At 42.7% G+C, this 20,424-nt stretch overlaps 1 protein-coding gene and 1 long non-coding RNA gene across 29 annotated transcripts in view; one reads left to right on the top strand and one right to left on the bottom strand.

Moving 5' to 3' along the window:
* The window catches only part of LOC103351327 (uncharacterized), a 555,796-nt gene that overhangs the window by 379,688 nt on the left and 155,684 nt on the right, over positions 1 to 20,424 (top strand). The gene's annotated exons all lie outside the window — the stretch shown is intronic.
* Positions 1 to 20,424, bottom strand: part of ZFAND4 (zinc finger AN1-type containing 4) — a 70,076-nt gene that overhangs the window by 14,224 nt on the left and 35,428 nt on the right. For 9 of the 13 annotated variants that reach the window (XR_011382578.1, XR_011382579.1, XR_011382580.1 and 6 more), the window contains exons 3-5: positions 13,380 to 13,455; positions 12,432 to 12,499; positions 6,765 to 6,948 (exon numbers count right to left, since the gene is read on the bottom strand). Coding sequence is in view for 10 of the 13 variants with exons in the window: in XM_070058116.1 (XP_069914217.1) it covers positions 6,765 to 6,948; positions 12,432 to 12,499; positions 13,380 to 13,455 (328 nt within the window). In the remaining 3 variants the exon portion in view is untranslated. Of the gene's footprint in view, positions 1 to 6,764; positions 6,949 to 8,462; positions 8,580 to 12,431; positions 12,500 to 13,379; positions 13,456 to 20,424 lie in introns of those variants that run through there. The other 4 variants (XM_070058122.1, XM_070058121.1, XM_070058120.1 and 1 more) reach the window with 3 other exon arrangements.

The following is a 20,424-nucleotide window of genomic DNA, read 5'->3' as shown; positions in this document are numbered from 1 at the left end:
TGAATATCAACATTATTCAGATATCACTGTCTTTTCACAAATGGGAAAATTAGAATGCTAAGCGTTTGCCAGAAAGAACGAAGAATTATTAAAATGTTAAATAGAGAATAAAAACATGTCATCGTGCATTATTTACTCATACGGATACTGATGTACGTATTGATGCTACAAAAGTATGAGGGTTAATAACTTTTCTGCAGAATTGTAAGAAATGGAAGCAATTTAGGATTGTTTCAAGAATCGAGGCAAATCCCACAAACTTCTGAAGCTCACGCGACCATCACACAAGGCCAAAGCAGCGCGTGACCATGCCCATTCCAAAGCTTTAAATGGTCAAGAGGATGACATATATGGGCATCAGAAGCAAGAAGGCAGAAAGCGGTCTCCACACCCAACTCAGTGCCCTGGGGCCACCCCAGCTTCCTGTGGTAGCTGTCCACTGCAGTGGAGTAAGTGACACCCCTAGTACAGCACCAGGACAGTGCCTGCCACTTATGAACACATTACAGTCAGGCACTGCCCGCACGTGATTCCTAACCCTCACAGAGCTACCTGAGGCACCTGCTATATGCCACGTAAAAAAAAAAAAAAAAAAAAAAAAAACAAGAGGCTCTTGTCCAGGGAAGTGCCATGGCAGGTGCTGCGGAGCTCGTCTGTCCCTCCACCTCCCAACTCACCACTGTTGCCCTCCCAAGAAGCAGGCGGGGAGAAAGCTGGAACACAGCCCGTGGCTCTTACAGACACTGCTGGGACTAGAGGTGCGATTCACAGAATCAGAGTCACCCTAACCAGCTGCAACATAAACTCCCTGGAGAAGGTGAGCGTGGGCTTGATCAGAGGTGCAAAGGAAAAGCATCTCAGGATGCCTGTCACTACCACAAAGACCTTGTGGTGTGAGATCTAGCCAGATGAGAACCCCAAGCAAGTCAGGGACTTGGCTTGGCACAGCCCTTCCAAGAACGCACTGGAACTAAGAAGTTGGGGTTGGGGGGTGGGGAGAAGGAGATGGAAGAGGGAAGCAGAGGGAGGGGGAAGAGAGGGAGCAAGGAAGGAGGAAAGAAACTTGAGAGAGACTAAGTAATCTGGCTGGAGACGAAACGCTGGTACATGGTGGACCTAAGCTGATTCTTTCCACGACTGCCGGTTGCTTTCCCAGGCACTTGATTACAGACCACAGTGCACCATGCTGTGCACCAGAGTGAGTGACAGAACTTAGAGCAGATGACGGCTTTTGTCTCAAGGCCAGCTATGCCTGAAGAAGAGGGCTGCGTGAGGATTTCGGTCAGCTCACCTCATGAAGGGAGATGCAATGACTCAAGTATACTATGTTCTTGGTTAGCTGGTCATATTTTAACTTTGAATACTTCTTTTTGTTCTGTGGCATTTTAACCATACCCTTAGGAATGCTAAAATAAGTCTCTGACTCAACATTTTTGTCATGAAACGACCTGTTCTCCCATGGAATATACATGCAAATGTAAAGAATAAAGATCATGGGCCGGCGCCGTGGCTCAACAGGCTAATCCTCCGCCTTGTGGCGCCGGCACACAGGGTTCTAGCCCCGGTCGGGGCGCCGCATTCTGTCCCAGTTGCCCCTCTTCCAGGCCAGCTCTCTACTGTGGCCAGGGAGTGCAGCGGAGGATGGCCCAAGTACTTGGGCCCTGCACCCCATGGGAGACCAGGAGAAGTACCTGGCTCCTGCCATCGATCAGCACGGTGCGCCGGCCACAGCGCACCGGCCGCGGCGGCCATTGGAGGGTGAACCAACGGCAAAGGAAGACCTTTCTCTGTCTCTCTCTCTCACTGTCCACTCTGCCTGTCAAAAAAAAAATCATGACAAGTATCTCATTGGATGCATTTTAGAGTATAAACATACTTTTGAATTCATAGAGGTTTTTTTTCCAAGGACCACATGACTATGTTTTCCCTCCAAGTACAAATTCATAAAATCAGAAGCCAATCAAATTTTTTTAGAAAAACTTTAACTAGATTAACAGTAATTTGTAAACTTAATCTCAAAATATTTTTATTTTTAAATATTACAATATTTCCTTGGATTTCTAAATATTTTATTGCATGCAATATACAAGGAGACTTCAAAAAGTTCATTGAAAGTGAAATTGGAAGGTAAGATTAGATTATTTTGGTACCAAAACATTTGAAATCTATGCATACAAGGGTTTCCCATGTATAATTTTTTTAAAATGCATTTTATTCATGTGAAAGGCAGTGAGAGTGTGGCTAAGAGACAGAGGCAGACACACACACCAATCTCCCATCTACTGGTTCACTCCCCAGATGCCTACAACAGCTTGTGCTAGAGTTCAGGCCAAGGCCAAGGGCCAGGAGCCAGGATTCAAGTCTCTGATGTGGGTGACAGAAACCCAATTACTGGAGCTGCCTCCCAGGGTGTGCATTAACAGGAAGCTGGAGTCAGTTCGGTATTACACCCAGAAACTCTGAGATGGGATGCAGCCGTCTTAAACCACTAGACAAAACACTTAAGTTCATTTTGGAGCAGAAACATTTTGACATCCATGCACATGGGGTTCTCAAAAAGGTACTGGAAATGTGTTAATGAAAAAACTATGCATGACAGAGTCTTCAAAACAGTTATGGAAAATGTACATTATGGAAAACTACATTACAAGAATGATCATGGAAAATGATTATGAAAGAAACTATGCATATATTTCAAAACTTTTTTGCACCAAAACAAATTTATTCTTTAATCCCATTTATTCCATTTCCACAAACTTTTTTTATAACTAGTAAGTAAACAACATGTCAAAAGAATAAAAGTATATTTCAAATGCTGCAATTTTATGGGACAGTGGAGAGTGGATTGTTATTAATCAGATAGTGAAGTGCTGTGTTTATCATGCAGTGACACTGCAGCTATGCTAAAGGAAACAGCAAATATAGACGTTATCAGGTTAAGCACTCATCACATATTTCCAGATTGCATGAATAGTCATAAAAATAGGGAATTTACAATAAAATACCTCCTCACACTGGAATTTCTTCACTAAAATACAAAATGCAAATGAAGCTCCAACAAAAGAAGTTTCCAAGTGGTTTATTCGTTAGTCAAAGAAAGCTGCTATCAATAGTGAATTAGTTAAACCATGTTTGATAATAGCAGTTGAGGAAACATGAACAGAGGGAATAGTTGTTTACGACAACTTTTCCAGAAAGAACAATTTCTTAAAGAGTTGACAACACTGGAATATCAATGTCAATTAAAAATAAGAAAAATGATTTTGAGCTGCTTTCTTGGCTTCTTAAAAATATTTATTTGGGAGGTAGAGACAAGGAAAGAAAGAATGAGTGCCTATTTACTAGTTTACTCTCAAAAGGTCCACAATAGTTGGGCCTGAGCTGAGCCAATGCCCAGAGTTGGGAACTCAATCCAGGTCTCCACCATGAGAGGCAGGAACCTAATTGCTTGAGCCATCACCAACTCCCAGGGTCTGCATTAGCAGGAAGTTGGACTCAGGAGCCAAGGTCAGGTATCAAAAACGGGTGCTCAGACAAGGGACATGGCATCCTAACAAGCATCATAACAACTAGGCTAAATGCTTGCCCCTTCCTTGGCTTCTGATAAATTATATTATTCCAACTGTCAATACCAAGTTTGAAGTGACTAAATAGTCTGCATGAAACTACTTCCAATAATATTTTCAGAGCCTACATTGTGGCATAGTGGGTTAAGCTGCTGCTGGCATCCCATATAAGTGCTGGTTTGAGTCCCAGCTGCTCCACTTCTGATCCAGCTCCTTGTTAATGTGCCTGGGAAAGCAGCGGAGAATGAATGGGCCAAGTGCTTGGGCCCCTGCACCCACATGGGAGACCCAGAGGATGCTCCTGGATCCTGGCTTCAGCCTGGCTCAGCCTTGGCTGTTGCAGCCATTTTGGGGGTGAATCAGCAGATGGATGATCTCTCTCTTTCTTTCTCTCTGTAACTCTGATTTCAAACAAATAAATAAATAAATCTTTTAAAAAGAATATTTTCAAAGAAGTTGCTAAAACACTAATTGAGTACAACTTAAAGTAATATCTGCCACAGTCAATGGTGTAATAATGTATGTGGAACAGAAATTAGTTGGACAATTTTAAAAGCTAGTGAACCCTAAGGCATTTAGAGCTTATTCATTGTACTCATGTTATTCATCAGCAGGAAAGGAGAGCCCAAAATGGGTGTACTAAGGATGCAAATGAAAACAAAAGAGCCAGCCTGTGGAGAAGCCAGTATGGTCCAAGACTGCACCCTCATTGCCACACTTCTCACCCCTATGTTTATGCCACAATTGTAGTGTTGTAGTTCCTGACACGACGGGGTCAACGGTCAATGCCCATTAGTCACAGTCTGTGCTCTATGGCCACAGCTAAAGGAGTTCAGTATTTCTACCACATAACACTCCATGCTGGGACGCATGCTAAGGGACTCTGTATGACTCCTGACCTCTGGCAATCACACCTTACAGTGTCTATCCCTGAGTATGGGCATGACCTACAGCTTGCTGCTAGCTAACTGAATAGAGCCAAGTGAAAGGGACCTTGTGCATGTAATTTAATCCCCCAATCAGTTCACTTTGAGCGAATCAAAAGGATGCTGAGGGTAGCCTGTAGCCAGAAGCCAGCAAAATACCCTGGCCTTCAGTCATATAATCCAAAGGAAATGAATTTGCCAACAACAACAAGAATGAGCTTGAGAGTAGATCCACTTTCTCCATTCACCTCCAGAGAAGAGCACATCCTTGCTGATACCCTGCCTGCGCTCAGCGGTCCTGTGCCCAGGCGCCTGACCCACGGAGACTTCTCCAGACCATACATTACTTTGAATGGGTTTAGTATTAGCCTTTGTTTTTTGTAGGAATAGCTTAATTATCTGTCATACTCTTCCCCTTTGTGTGCTTGGCAAACTCCCACTCCTGTTTAAAGGTTACTTCTTCTCATAGGGTGTCCCCAGCTTCCCACTTTTCAGGTGAAATGAAGGCCCTCTCTTGTGTTTTGCAGAGACTGTGGTATCTTAGCCTAACAAGAGCCAACAGTGCATCACAGATACTACCTACAATAGATCTCAGGCTCCGTGAAGATATGGAGAACCCCCTTTTAACACTAGTGCCTAGCTTGGTGATGGTTATACAAGTTCCATAAATGTTCAATGACTCAGAGTGAAAGGAGATAAAGAATTACACACAGGAACTTACAATTTACCTTGTCCAATTCTCTAATTTTTCTATTGTCTAACTAAATAGCCGCACGGTTTTTCTTTTTTTCTTTTAGAAATAATTACAAGTTCACTCCCTTTCATAAAGTAGGATAACAAGACTCATGAAAGAAAGAGGTTCATTTGCCTTCAAGCAGTAGAGTGAAATTTTGAAAAAGAAAAAAAAGATATCAACTTTGGGGCCGGTGCTGTGGCATAGCGGGTAAAGCTGCCACCTGCAGTGCTGGCATCCCAAATGGGCTCTGGTTCAAATCCTGGCTGCTCCACTTCTGATACAGCTCTCTGCTGTGGCCTGGGAAAGCAGCAGAAGATGCCCCAAGTCCTTGGGGCCATGCACCTGTGTGGAAGACTTGGAAGAAGCTCCTGGCTCCCGGCTTCGGATCAGCACAGCTCCAGCTGTTACAGCCATCTGGGGAATGAACCAGTGGATGGAGATCCTTGTGGGGAGCAACCCGGACTGGACTGAGTTACTGGAATTAAGACTTATTCTATGCATCTGCTCTCCCACAATATGGTGCTGGGAGAGGAGAAAACAGCTTCTACGCAGCTGCCTCTTGCCAACTTGAGTGATGACCTCCAGGAGCTGATCCTGCTCCTGATTGGAGGAGAGCAGCGTACTCGGCGTGTGGGCAGCCGAGTTGGGATTGGCGGAGGAGGACTATAAAGGAGGAGAGAGACGGCATGCATGAGGAACATCTAAGGGGAACACCTGAGGAACACCTGTGCAGCCCCCGAGAGAGCCGGCCGGCGGTATGCCGCTCCCCCGCGGAAGTGGGGAAAAGTGGCCAGAAGGAACCGCCCTTCCACGGAGGTGGAAGGGACGGTAGCCAACCCGGGAAGAACCAGCAGCAAACCCGGGGAGGGCCGAGCAGACAAAAGAACAGCGCAGGGTCCTGTGTCGTTCCTCCATGAAGATGGGGAGCGACATAATGGTGCCGTGACTCGGATATGAAGCCTAGGCAGGGTTTAGTGTCATTCCCCCACGAAGAGGGGGAGCGACATAATGGTGCCGTGACTCGGATGTGAAGCCTAGGCAGGGTTTAGTGTCGTTCCTCCACGAAGAGGGGGAGCGACAGATCCTCTCTCTCTCTTTCTTTCTCTTTCTGCCTCTGCCTCTCTGTAACTCTGCCTTTCCAATAAAAAAATAAAACTAAAAAAAAAAAAGATATCAACTTTGGATGGAAGCTCCTTTTCTTTGCTAAGATTGCAATTACAAGGTTGTTGCCACAAGACCTGGTAACCTAGTAGGCACCTTAGAGTTTCATAAAGCAACAGAAATTAATCTTTTTATGAAAAATTCATACTCTGCAGAGAAACTTTAGTTTTAGAAATGAACTCTTTCAATATCAATCATGTGAAGGAAAATTTCAGAGTTAAAAGGCAGGGGGTATAGAGTGGATTCAAATTTATGTTAATATAAACATACTCAATATGCTAAGGTTATTGTGATAATACAAAGTAAACATTTAAGGAGCACATTAAATGATGTTCTCTTTTTCTAAGTGAGACATGCAAACGAAAGCCTATTTACCTTAAAGATTCAGATAACGGTGTCAAAGTACCATCTCCCCTGTCTACTACACGAAAAAAATTCAACTGGTCTCCTTCTTGGTACACCAAAAATGTAACTTGTTTGTTGCAGGTCTTCTCCCAGACCTCATCTCCATTGGAATCCGTGTACGCAGCCCTCTCCCAAAGTGGATCTTCCATAGGAACTAAAAATGGAAAAATTAATAAACAAGATTTTATGGTACATTAAGTTTATGCATTTTGACACAGTAACAGAATATGATGTGAATCTGAACAATCACCTTATACATATAATATACACTTAATGTTCTTCAAACAAGCTTCCGATCTTTTTATAGTTAGTTAATATGGCATTCCCCATGTAGTATTAGTATGAAAGAAACAAAATGTATTGCTATGTTGCTACGTCCAAAGACAATGCTTAACCAAAACACGAGTTTTTTTTTTTTTTTTTTTTTGGTGTGTCACTATGTATGACGGATCTTTAAAAAGTTCACAGAAAATATGTATTATGGAAAAAATTATGAATGGATTTCAAATTTTTTCACACCAAAATAAACTTCTTTTAATTCTGTTTTCCATGAACTTTGTTAAGTACCCTTGTATTTGCTACTTCTATGACATTATTATCTATGATTATTTTCACTCTACACCTTCTGTCTCCTCTATCATAAAATATTTGTTCTAACAATCAATAATTAAAAAGTAACATAAATCATACTTCCTTTAGATTACAAAAAAAATACATACACACAACTGGGAGACATATGAGACATTAGAAGCAAGTGAAGCTTTCTGGATGTCTACAAGGGCTGATCCTTACAACTGTTTCTTAATGTGAAGTTAGGTAACTGAGAGTACAGAAGAAGCTCTGTGTCCTAAAACTGCAGCATGGGAAAGTCAGAACACTGTTTCTTGAGCACAGTTGTCCCGGTACCTCTCCATGTTGTCTGTCTAGTCAGAGCATAAGGGCACACAGGCTGACTGCAGTCACTCTGAAGCCTCCCCCCATTCCATCTTCTAGAGACCTGCAGTTGTCTTTAGGTTTCAGTGATCCTGCAGCCATCATTACAAACTGCTCTCATCCACACTGGCCGCAGATTTTGCCCCTATGGTGGGAATGGACCTCAAGAGACCACTGGCTCATAGGATGAATGTTCCAGAAGCCCCTGAACCCTAGACTTGGGAGTCTGAGTAATGGCTCCCGAGGACATTCACATATCATGCTGTGTGGGGAGCAACTCAGACTAGACCAAGTTACTGGAATTAAGACTTATTCTATGCATCTGCTCTCCCACAATTTGGTGCTGGGAGAGGAGGAAACAGCTTCTACACAGCTGCCTCCAGTTCAACCAATAAACAGCAGGACCTGCTCCTGATTGGAGGAGAGCAGCGTACTCGGCGTGTGGGTAGCAGAGTTGGGATTGGTGGAAGAGGACTATAAAGGAGGAGAGAGACAACATGCACCAGGAACATCTATCTGAAGGAACACCTGAGCAGCCCCCGAGAGAGCCGGCCGGCGGTGTGCCGCGCCCCCGCGGAAGTGGGGAAAGTGGCAGGGGGAACCGCCCTTCCACGGAGGTGGAAGGGACGGTAGCCAACCTGGGAAGAACCAGCAGCAAACCCGGGGAGGGCCGAGCAGACAAAAGAACAGCGCAGGCTTGGGCCCTGCACCCCATGGGAGACCAGGAAAAAGCACCTGGATCCTGGATCCTGCCATCGGTTCGGTGCGGTGCGCCGGCTGCAGCGGCGGCCATTGGAGGGTGAACCAACGGCAAAGGAAGACCTTTCTCTCTCTGTCTCTCTCTCTCACTGTCCACTCTGCCTGTCAAAAATAAAAAAATAAAAATAAAAAAAAAAATTAAAAAAAAAAAAAAAAAAAGAACAGCGCAGGGTCCTGTGTCGTTCCTCCATGAAGAGGGGGAGCGACATAATGGTGCCGTGACTCGGATGTGAAGCCTAGGCAGGGTTTAGTGTCGTTCCTCCATGAAGACGGGGAGCGACAATGCTGCACAAACAGTGTTCTCTCCTGAAAGAGGCAACAGTGTCTGAAGCTTCATAACTCATTTATTAACAGAACCATGGTACTGCATTAATTTTTAAGAAGTTGCAGCAACAGGAAAATATTAAGTTCTGAAAGTAGTAAGGTAAAAACATCAAAGATGTTCTCAGATCCTAAATTCAATACTATTACTACTAAAACATAAAAACCTAAGAAATGTGATTTAGCTTATTTGATGAAAATAATCATTTGGATGCTTCCATTGACTCTATTTTAAAAAGATGTATTTATTTATTTGAAATAGTTACAGAGGGAGAGACACAGAGAGAGAGAGAGAGATCTTCCATTTGCTGGTTCACTCCCCAGGTGGCCAAAATGGCCAGGGCTGGGCCAGGCTGAAACCAGGAGCCTCATTTGGGTCTCTCATGTGAATTCAGGGGTCCAAGGACTTGGACCATCTTCCACACTTTCGCAGGCACACTAGCAGGTAGCTGGATTGGAAGTGGACCAGCTGGGATTCAAATCAGTGCCAATATGGGATGCTGGCATTCCAGGCAGCAGCTTAACCTGCTACACCACAACAGTGGCCCCTTGCTGACTTTTTTGTAAGCACAAAATGTGTCAGTAGTGAAAGATATTTTTCAAGCAAGTTCTTGTCCTTTTTAATACTCCCCTCTCCACATTACCCTTTAATAATGAATAGAATAGAAATTATGATCCTGAGTTTTTAGGTGCTACTGCCATAACTGCAGACACATGAAAGGCCATTTCTAAACCAGCATAGGGTGTCTTACGCAGGGAGGTGCTGAGTAGCCTGTGCATGCCCGTGTGTGTGCCAGTGTCTTCTCATGAGAGTCAAGTCACTTAGACCTTCTCAGCTGTAACATGATGCATTTAGGGCTCAGCACTCAATTTAGTCTAAGGAATAATTTTTTCCTATGCTGTTTTAGTATTGGTTATTTCAAATACAATTGCAAAAGCTCAATATTTTACAGGAATTCATATGATGAAGGTACTTCCTAGACTATAGTTTTGAAACAATAAGACTAGCTAAAAGACATGGCTTCTCAAACATAATATAGAGAAATTCTAAGTCCAGGTAGTTTTTCTCAAGTTTTCAGTGACAAGAGGGGGACAAAAGCAACTTCTTGAATTAAAAAAAAAGTTGACTCAAAAAAGGGCAAAATTATTAAAAACTTAATTTAAGGGATGAGCATTTGGTGAAGTAGGTTAAGACGCTGCTTAGGATGCCCACATATCATATCAGAGTGCCTGAGAATTGAGTCCCACCTCCACTTCTGACCTGGCTTCCACAATACACTCTTTGGGAGGCAAAGGATGGCTCAAGTACTCGGGTCTCTGCCACTCATGCAGGTGACCCGGACTGAGTTCCTGGCATCTGGCTTTTGTGGGACCCAGCTCTGGCTGTTGCAGATATTTGAAGGATGAACCATGGATTGAAGATCTCTGGCTGGCTATCTTTCTTTCTCTTTGCCTTTCAAATAAGTAAAACTTAATTTAAAACCTTAAATTAAAAATTTACAAAAACAGACAAGTTGTAGCTGCTGGCTTTTCGATTCATAAACAAAGCAGAGAAAGTTGTAGGAAAAAAATATTTTGAAGCTTCAATTCCGAAACTTCAACTGTTAAAGGGCAATGATACCTTTCATTTTCATTTTTTTTTTTGACAGGCAGAGTGGACAGTGAGAGAGGGAGACAGAGAGAAAGGTCTTCCTTTGCCTTTGGTTCACCCTCCAATGGCTGCCATGGCCGGCACACTGCAGACCACGCACCGCGCTGATCCGATGGCAGGAGCCAGGTACTTATCCTGGTCTCCCATGGGATGCAGGGCCCAAGCACTTGGGCCATCCTCCACTGCACTCCTGGCCACAGCAGAGAGCTGGCCTGGGAGAGGGGCAACCGGGATAGAATCCGGTGCCCCGACCGGGACTAGAACTTGGTGTGCCGGCGCCGCAAGGCGGAGGATTAGCCTAGGGAGCTGCAGCGCCGGCCTCATTTTCATTTTAAAAATTAAAAAAGCATATGTATCTTAAGTCGGAACCTGTAGCATTTGCACTCATTTTTATAAAATATATGAAGGAATTTTAATCAAGTAAGAAAAGTAGGTGGCCTGATTAAACACTCTGACTTAAAGACAATACTTCCTCAAATAACTTTTAGAAATGTAGCACAATGGAATGCACACACCATTAAACACTGCATAATTATATCTTAATGTAACAGCTCAGAAAACAGAGTTCTTGCACTAGCTTCAGTTACCACAAATGTTACCTAATATCATATAGGACAGTTTCATAAATTTAAGAGACAGTCCCTTATATAAGGAATGCTAGCTGGTCATCTCTAGCATTATTACCTTTTGTGCCTCTAACCCACGCAAAGTAGTTCAACAGCCAAAGAAACATATCACAAAATCCCTTTAAGGTAGTTAAGAAAAACATGAAAATAATCCTCCTTTCAAACCAAAATTATGAAGCACGGGGATAATGTACTGATGTAGCCGTGGAAGCAATACTTCAGTTTTCTAGTTAGTCAGGACCAAACAAATCCCCAGGGTTCCCCCAAATGAGGCACACATAGCAGGACTGCTCTGAGGAGCCCCCTCCACTGGATCAGGAACCAACGTGAACACTCCCTGCTCTTCTTGTGCTAGAACCTTCCATCACTTAAGCCTCCGCTCGTGTCATCCTCTCCAAGGACCCTTCCTACTCTGCTGCTTCTAAAGACATCACATTACCATCTGCTTCTTGCATCGTGTTGACAATCACTTCAGCTTACACTGTTCTTTACACACTTATGGTCAGTAGTGTCTTGAAGCACAGCTCTTGAAACACTGCTCTGAACATCTAAGTAGATGCCCTCCGAATGAATGAACAGGTGCCAGCGATGACCCCTATTCTGAGGAAGGATTCCACAGGGTCAGGATAACATCCATAAAACCCAGATGCATCGCAAACCAAGTAAACCAGCGACTCTGGACTGTTATGTAACAATGATTATCCTAGGAACTGAAGACTCAATAGGTAAACAAAGCAAGGTTGGTTTGAACCTAAACACAACGTTAGCATGACATGCTTTCATTCCATTCTCCTCCCCTATACTGGTTTAGCTTTGAATTAGAAGTCATGCGAGGGGCCAGCATTGTGGCTCAGTGGGTTAAAGCTCCAGCCCGCAGTGCTAGCATCCCATATGGGCACCGGTTTGAGTCCCGGCTGCTCCACTTCTGGTCCAGGTGCCTGCTGATGGCCTGGGAAAGCAGCAGAAGATGGCCCAAGTGGTTGGGCCTCTGCAACTACGTGGGAGATCCTGGCTCCTGGCTTCAGATTGGCCCAACTCCAGTTATTGCAGCCAACTGGAGAGTGAACCAACAGATGGAAGATCTCTCCCTCTGTAACTCTGCCTCTCAAATAAATCTTTAAAAAAAAAAAAACACACACAAGAAAGAAGCCATGAGATTTTCTGGACCATATTTTAGGGTTCCAACCTTTATGCACTTAGGTTTTAAATAAAAATGTCCAGAGAAATAAAAATAATTCTTCTGAGACCTAATAGCAGAGAAGGAACTTGAGTAAAGCTGAAGGCTATAAAGACACTCACTGACTTGAAGGGCGTTTTTGTCAAGTTGCTTTAACATATATAACGTACCTCTTCTAGTATTTATGGGTCCGCCACGCATAGCCAATACCAGCTTCAAGGTACAACCTTCTGAAATGCTGTGGACAGTTAACACAACAATATAACCATAATCGTCAAAACACATTCAGGGTCAAATATACACATAACTACGGGATCACTTATCAGGCATAGTATCTACTGTTAATATATGAAAAAGATACAGCAATGTGAATAAATATAAAATGTTAGCATATTGTATAAATGACGATAAAGTTAAAAGGTTCTCAAAAGTCTTAAATATGATACAAGGATCCAGAATAAAGGTTTAACCTCCTCCATTCACAGGTAAGGCCCAGAAAAGTGGCTTGCCCAAGACCCAAAGGAGAATACTATATCCATCCAATAAAATAGAAAACAGAAAAACAGCAAATCTACAAGGTATCCTGACTCCTAGGGCTCTTCTTACCCATTCCACATTGTCTTTTACCCTTTTGTTTTTAAGAGGAGTGACAAGTTATGTGAGAGAAAGCAGAAAGAAGGAACCAAGGTCAGAAAGTGTGTCTGCAGGGATTGGTGCACACAGTGTCAGTAACAGAAGGACTTGGTGAGCAATGCAAGACTTGGCGGACAGCAATTCTCTCTTTCCCCAGGTTCTTGTGAAAAGGGAAAGGAAAGAAACAAGTCTGGGTTGGAACTGGTCAATATTTCAAGGCACAAAGAAGGCAAGAAGGTAACAGGAAGATGTAAAAAGGCAAGGGATACACAGGTTGGCATGAAAAATGATAAGGTAACAGTATCTGAGTTTCAAGACCAGGTGGTGTGGGGTATGGAGCCACCACATGTAGAGTTCAGGATTTAGAATGAAAGCTGAGACTCAGCACTGGTCAGGAGACACATTTCAAGGATGCAGAAGAAAAACACTGGCATGGGATCACAAATCAAGAGCCTATAAAACAGCTACGACTCAGTTACACTCACTTGTAATCATTCAAGCAATAATCATCTTCAAGTTCCAGGTTATTCCAAATTAAATGCTGCTGACAGATGGGAATACCTTAGGGGAAGGTTATAAGAACAGTGTTAAAATTCAGTAGACTCTCCAAGACAATATTATATGAAGCTGTTTCATTAAAGAATTGAGTACTAATAAACCAAACATACATCTAAGTTGAATGCTAGCTTCTTAAATAAATCTAAAGGATCATAGATGAGAAGAATGGCTAACATTCAATGTGGTCTAATCCATTCATTTTAGAAGAGAACAGTGTGTTTCCAATAACTCTCTTGTCTTAAAACCAAGTATAAGAGGCCAGTGCTGTGGCATAGTGGGGAAAGCCGCAGTCTGCAGTGCATCCCATGTGGGCACTGGTTCGAGTACCGGCTGCTCCACTTCTGATCCAGCTCTCTGCTATGGCATGGGAAAGCAATAGAGGATGGCCCAAGCAAGTCCTTGGGCCCCTGCACCTGCATGAGAGACCAGGAGGAAGCTCCTGTCTCCTGGCTTCGGATTGATGCACTCCCCAGATGCTGCAGCCATCTCTCTACCTTCTCATCTCTCTACCTCTGCCTCTCTGTAACACTCTGCCTGTCAAATAAATAAATATTTTTTAAAAGCAAGTATAAGATTAGGGAGCTCTTTAAATGACATGACAACATAATCAGCCCTCAAGAGTTTTACTACCTAGCTGGAAAAAAAAAAAAAAAAAAGAGAGAGATCCTGCGTTTCACAGCAAAATGGATGCAACTGGAGAATTATGCATAGTGAAATAAGCCAGTTCCTAAAAGATAAATATCATACATTTTCACTGATTTGTGGTAACTAATATGCAGAGTACAAAAAATGTAATGCGGGGCTGGTGCTGTGGCACAGCAGGTTAAAGCCCCGGCCTGCAGCACCAGCCTCCCATATGGGCCCCGGTTTGATCCCTGAATGCTCCACTTCCAATCTAGCTCTCTGCTACAGCCTTGGAAAGCAGTAGAAGATGGCCCAAGTCTTTGGGCCCCTGCACCCACGTGAGAGACCCGGAAGCAGCTCCTGGCTCCTGGCTTTGGATCAGCTCAGCTCTGGCCATTGCAACCATTTGGGGAGTGAACCAGTGGATAAAAGACCTCTCTGTCTCTACCTCTCTCTGTAACTCTGTCTTTCAAATAAATAATAGGAAAATAAATCTTTTAAAAAATTTTTAAAAGTAATGCATGTAAGCAAAATCAACATTTCGAGATTTGATTATTGTTTATAGCCCTTGTCTATACTCTTGAGGAACAGTGGTCTTTCTACTTACTACTAGTTTAGTTCTTTATTTGGTGGAGGGCTAAGTTTGTGATTAGAAAGAAAATTGAAAATATATCATTGAAAAATTAAAAGAAAAATAAGGAAAGAAGGAGGAAGGGAGGGTGGGAAGAAGGGTATGGTGGGAAGCATTATTATGCTCTTAAAACTGTACACATGAAATACAGGAAATTCATTTCCTTTATATAAAGTTTACAACTTAATTCCTAGAAAACAGTTCTAAATGCTACAGGGTAGTCTTCATTCAGTTATATTCACTGATGAAAGTACACTATAGGGGCCAGTGCTGTGGCACAGTGGGTTAAAGCCCCAGCCTGGAGCACCAGCATCCCGTATGGGTGCTGGTTCAAGTCCTGGCTGCCCCACTTCTGATCTAGCTCTCTGCTGTGGCCTGGGAAAGCAGTGGAAGATGGCCCAAGTGCTTGGGCCCCTGCACCCACCCGCGTGGCTCAGCTTTGGCTGTTGCAGTCATTTGGGGAGTGAACCAGCAGATGGAAGACCTCTCTCTGTCTGTCTCTACTTCTCTGTGTAACTCTTTCAAATAAATAAATAACATAAATCTTAAAAAAATACAAAACAGACAAAAGAATATACTATAGACAACATTCAATGTTGAGAGTTGTTGTCTGTAAGACAGTTTCTTTACATTTCTGTGGCGCTAAAGGAGTATTAAGGCAGGTTACACATTCTAGTATAATTAATTTGTTTTTAGCAACTGCACAGTTGAATTCCCCAGGAAAATCTGGACTACACTTGTCAGGGAAGTGAGCATTGTCCACTCGAAAGAACATTTAGTGGGTAATGATACTGATGAGTAGTTCTCAGTGATCTCACATACTGCCTCCCAAATTAGTTCTGCTTATGAAATCTTAACATAAGTGGACCAGGATAAAAAGAAGAAGTGCCATATGTGTTAGCTTTTCTAAGTCCAGGCAAGGCACTGTTTGACACACTTGACCTATGCTGCAGTTTCGCTGCAACAACAATCTAATGGGGGGGGGGGGGGCTCAGTGATGGCCTCATTTCACACACAGTGTGAATTACACTGTGCGATTGCATATGATTACACCACACAGTAAGGGTACGCAGTGGAGCAGAGATGTGAAGCCCCCAGGCACTCAACTTTTGTACCCATCTGTCTCTAAAATCAGCCTCCATAAAAGCCAAAGTTGTTGTGTGAGGGGTCTGTTTCAGCGGTGCTGGCTGCTGGTAGCCCTGAATGGCTGCTACAATATGTTCACCTCAGGTCCTAAAAGTTCATCAAGGACAATGGGCCACGGGGGCTCAAGGGTAAGGTCCACCTATCTCCCCAGTGCACAGCCCACTTTTCTTCTAGCTCAGAGAGAATGCCGGTAGGAGAGGTTTACAAACAAGAACTTATTTTACTTTAAAAGTATTTTCATTGTAAAAATTTCTTTAAATGTTTCAAGGCCATCTTTTCAATCAAATTTATAGAATTTCATCAGCATAACTAAATAAAACAATTTGGGCAGGTCATATCAAATTACTTTGGAGCTTTATTGAAGACAGTGACAATGGTGCTTAGATACAATAACAACTTTTTAACCCTATGTCCCATCATCCTATATATAAGCCACATATAAAAATTTAAGTAATAAACATACCACTTAGAGTAACTCTGAAATAAATATGTCCTTGAAATATCTGCAAACTTAAAAGCCTGGGACTTGATGGGCTGGGATTAGGCATTATTTAGCAGCCTAGCATCAAAGGCTGGCAGACAACACAGGGCAGCATGAGTGTCCAAGACTGAGCTGGGCTCTGGGCTGCCTTGAACTGCTGGGTGACTGAGACAGTCACCAAACTCTGTGATCATGACCTTCCTCTCATGCACATTAGAGAAGACTAGGGTTGGGGCCGGCGCTGTGACCTAGCCAATAAAGCTGCTGCCCACAGTGCCGGCATCCCATATGGGCGCTGGTTCAAGTGTCCCAGCAGCTCTCTGCTATGGACTAGGAAAGCAGTGAAAGATGGTCCAAGTCCTTGGGCCCCTGCACCTGTGTGGGAGACCCAGAAGAGCCTCCTGGCTCCTGGCTTCAGATCATCTCAGCTCTGGCCATTGCAGCCATCTGGGGAGTGAACTAGCAGAGGGAAGACTTCTCTCTCTCTCTGCCTCTGCCTCTGCCTCTCTGTAGCTCTGCCTTTCAAACAAACAAATAAATAAATAAAAAAGACTGCCCCCCACTAACACTTTCCAACTTTAAATATATTTTAAAAACATTTGCCTTAAGATAGGATTGCCAGATGTTTATTGCTAAATCTGTCAACTCTATTAAAGGGTGGTTCCTAGCCTTTTAACCTCAAGTCTCATTTCTTGCATAACTCAATCCAGATAAATTAATTATTATAAAACAAAAATATTTTCCTGCAAAACAGAAATTTCCTATTCAGTATTTTAAAATGTTTTTCAAATGTTGTCAAAGTGAAAAGAATAGATAAATCCAAAAGTATGAAAGACAATAGAAATTATATGTAATCTCACACTTAGTAGAATCTATTCTTAACCTTTTGGGTATATTTTATTTTAAAACCTTAAAAATGGAATATACTCTGTGAGCCATTTTATGAACCGCTTTTTTCCCTTAATATACTGTATACTTTTATATCAATTAATAAAATGCATCATTTTTCATGAATGGATGGTACTCCAGGATATATTTCTGTTATAACTGGTTTATTAATCACCTACTAAGAGGTATTCTCATCCATCCAATCTTTCACTATTATAAACAAAATTGTGACAAAGCAGTATATAAAGGTGTATGGCACCTAAGAATATATATGTAGGTGCATTAGTCTGCTCAGGCTGTCAGAATAAAGTACTACAGACTGGGTGGCTCCGATGGCATAAATTGATTTCTCACTGATCTGAATGCTAGAAACCCTAGGTCAAGGTGCCACCAAGGCAAGTTTCATTTCGAGACCTCTGTTCTTGGCATATACACATGTACTACCTTATTGAATGCTCACATGTCCTTTTCTGTGTGTCAGGAGAAAGGGAAGGAGCTCTCTGGTGTCGTTTTTTTTTAATTTTTTATTTTTTATTTAATTTTATTTTTTTTGACAGGCAGAGTGGACAGTGTGAGAGAGAGACAGAGAGAAAGGTCTTCTTTTTGCCGTTGGTTCACCTTCCAATGGCCGCCGCGGCCGGCGTGCTGTGGACCACGCACCGCGTTGATCCGAAGCCAGGAGCCAGGTGCTTCTCCTGGTCTCCCATGGGGTGCAGGGCCCAACCACTTGGGCCATCCTCCACTGCACTCCCTGGCCACAGCAGAGAGCTGGCCTGCAAGAGGGGCAACCGGGACAGAATCCGGTGCCCGGACCGGGACTAGAACCCCGTGTGCCAGCGCCCCTAGGTGGAGGATTAGCCTGTTGAGCCGCGGCGCCGGCCATCTGGTGTTGTTTTTATAAGGCCACTAATTCCGTTTTGAGGATCCCACTCTCAAAATCTCATGTAACCTGATGTACTTCCCCAGACTCCATCTCCAAATACATCACACTGGGGGCTCAGGTAAGTCAGAGCCCTGGTGACAAGCACAGGACTTGAGAGCCCTGAGGCTGAAGGAGCTGCAAGAGACACACAACAGGGAACGAGCACCTTAGAGGCAGAGTCACCGTGCACCAGTGATGGGCCTGAGATTGGCAAGATGGAGCACACATACGTTACAGCAGTGGGTCCATCTACAGATGGGTAGCAAGAAGCTACAGCCTAGGATTCGCGGTGAGTCATTCTTGCAAAGCTCAGGAAAGATGCCCGGGGCAAATGACCTCTATACATGCCCCACTTGGATGGTGAGAGACCACAAAGAGGCCTGTCCGGAGTATTTTGCCCTTGGGACCATATAAAATGCTGGGCCAAAGAAACAGAGGCCTTTCTGTTTTTAGGAGGGCACTGGACTACAGTCCGAGATGGTCCAGTCTCAGTACATCCTACAGCCATTCTTGAGAACTACAAGTGAGAAAGGGCACTGGGAGAGCTGTCCTGCACAGCCCTTTAGTGATTCAGTGGTTGGGGAAAAGCAAAGTACAAAAATTCAAGAATCCTGCAAGACAAAAGAAAACCAGAAAAGCGAAGAAGTCGCATCACCACCACCACCACCACCAAACAAACGTAAGATTACCACCACCACGACCAAGCAAATGTAAGATAGCCACTAAGACATTTAGACATTGCTGCACTGACAGAAAGAGCATCATTAAACATCCCAAAATCATGAAAATAAGCAAGAGAAAAATTAACAAGTCCACACAGAGTTCATGGTAAGAGCTAAACAACACAATTTCACACATATGAACAAAAATTTCATCCAGAAAAAATGATCATGAAGCAGAAGAAAACTGTTAAGACCATATGTCAAATAGTTAAAATACTCAAATACGGAGATATGAAAAATACTTAGAAGCAGAAACTCAAAAATAGAGAACAGAAATTGTACAAAAGAGGGCTTACAAAAATTAGGAAAATAAAATGATAGTAAGAATCTAAGGAATGCCGTCAAACCAATTAACAGGAGGCAATTCACAGCACTAACCAAACAAATATAAATAAAAGAATGAAAATAAGTAAATTCCCTTCTCAAAAAAGAAAGGAAGAAAACTAAGCAAAAGAAAGTACAAGAATAAAGAAGAAGAACGCAAACAACAGTGGCAGGTGTCGCATCACAGCAAGTCAAGCCGTCCCTTGGGATGCCAGCGTCCCACACTGGAGTGCCATTGAGTCCTAGCCACTCCTCTCCCTGCTAAGGTGTCTGGGGAGCAGCAGATGATGGCTTAGGTGCTTGTGTTCCTGCCACTCACATGAGAGATCCCAGTGGATCCTAGTTTCAGCCTGGCCCAGCCCCAGCTGGTACAGCCATTTGGAAAGTGAACAAGTAGATGGAAGATATCTCCCCCCACATTTAAAATAAAAAAATTATTTTTACATAAAGAAAACAAAGATAAAATTGGAAAAGAAGTAAAAAATACAAATAAAAAATTCTATTTTTAAGAAATATATTAAACCAACTATGAAGAAAAAGGAAAGAAGTCACAAAAATATAAAAATAAGAAATAGCAAGCTGATAATATCTAACAAAACTTATGTCATTAAATTTAGAAAGCTGAAACAGGCCAATTTTCATAGAAGAAACTAGAGAATATTATTTAGGAACCAACACAATAAAAATACCAGACCCAAATAGATCCACAGGAATTCACCAAACCTTCAATGAGATAAAAGAAATCCCATGATCTACACATTTTTCCAAAGCAATGAAAATGAATGAAAACTTCTAAATTTCTTTTACACAAAAGCCAAGTAATTTTCTTTTATATAAGGCAAGTATAGCATTGGCTATTAAACTTAATAAAGATAGTACAAAAAAAGAAAACTGCAGACCAAAGTCACTCATTTACATTGGTATAAAACTCTGTAATTAGTAAACAGAAAACCAGAGTACACGGAGAGAAGGGTCTTCTGTGACCCAGTGGAATAAAGTCCAGGCACAGTAGATGATTCAATACTAAGCAACCTAATAATATCATACACCACATTAGTAGTTCCACAAAAAAGAAATACCTCCAGAGACGCTGAGGATACTTCTGACAAAGTTAAATATCCACTGATGATATTTTTAACAAACTTAAAGATACTTTCTTAATATGCCAAAATGAGAAAACTAAGGCCAGTGTCTTCTTTAATCAGGAAGCACAAGAAGCATTTCTATTTCTATT

This window comes from Oryctolagus cuniculus, chromosome 15 (assembly GCF_964237555.1).
Source record: "Oryctolagus cuniculus chromosome 15, mOryCun1.1, whole genome shotgun sequence".
Classification (NCBI taxonomy): domain Eukaryota; kingdom Metazoa; phylum Chordata; class Mammalia; order Lagomorpha; family Leporidae; genus Oryctolagus; species Oryctolagus cuniculus.
Note: the sequence above shows the minus strand (reverse complement) of the source record. Positions and strands in the feature narration are given on the sequence as shown.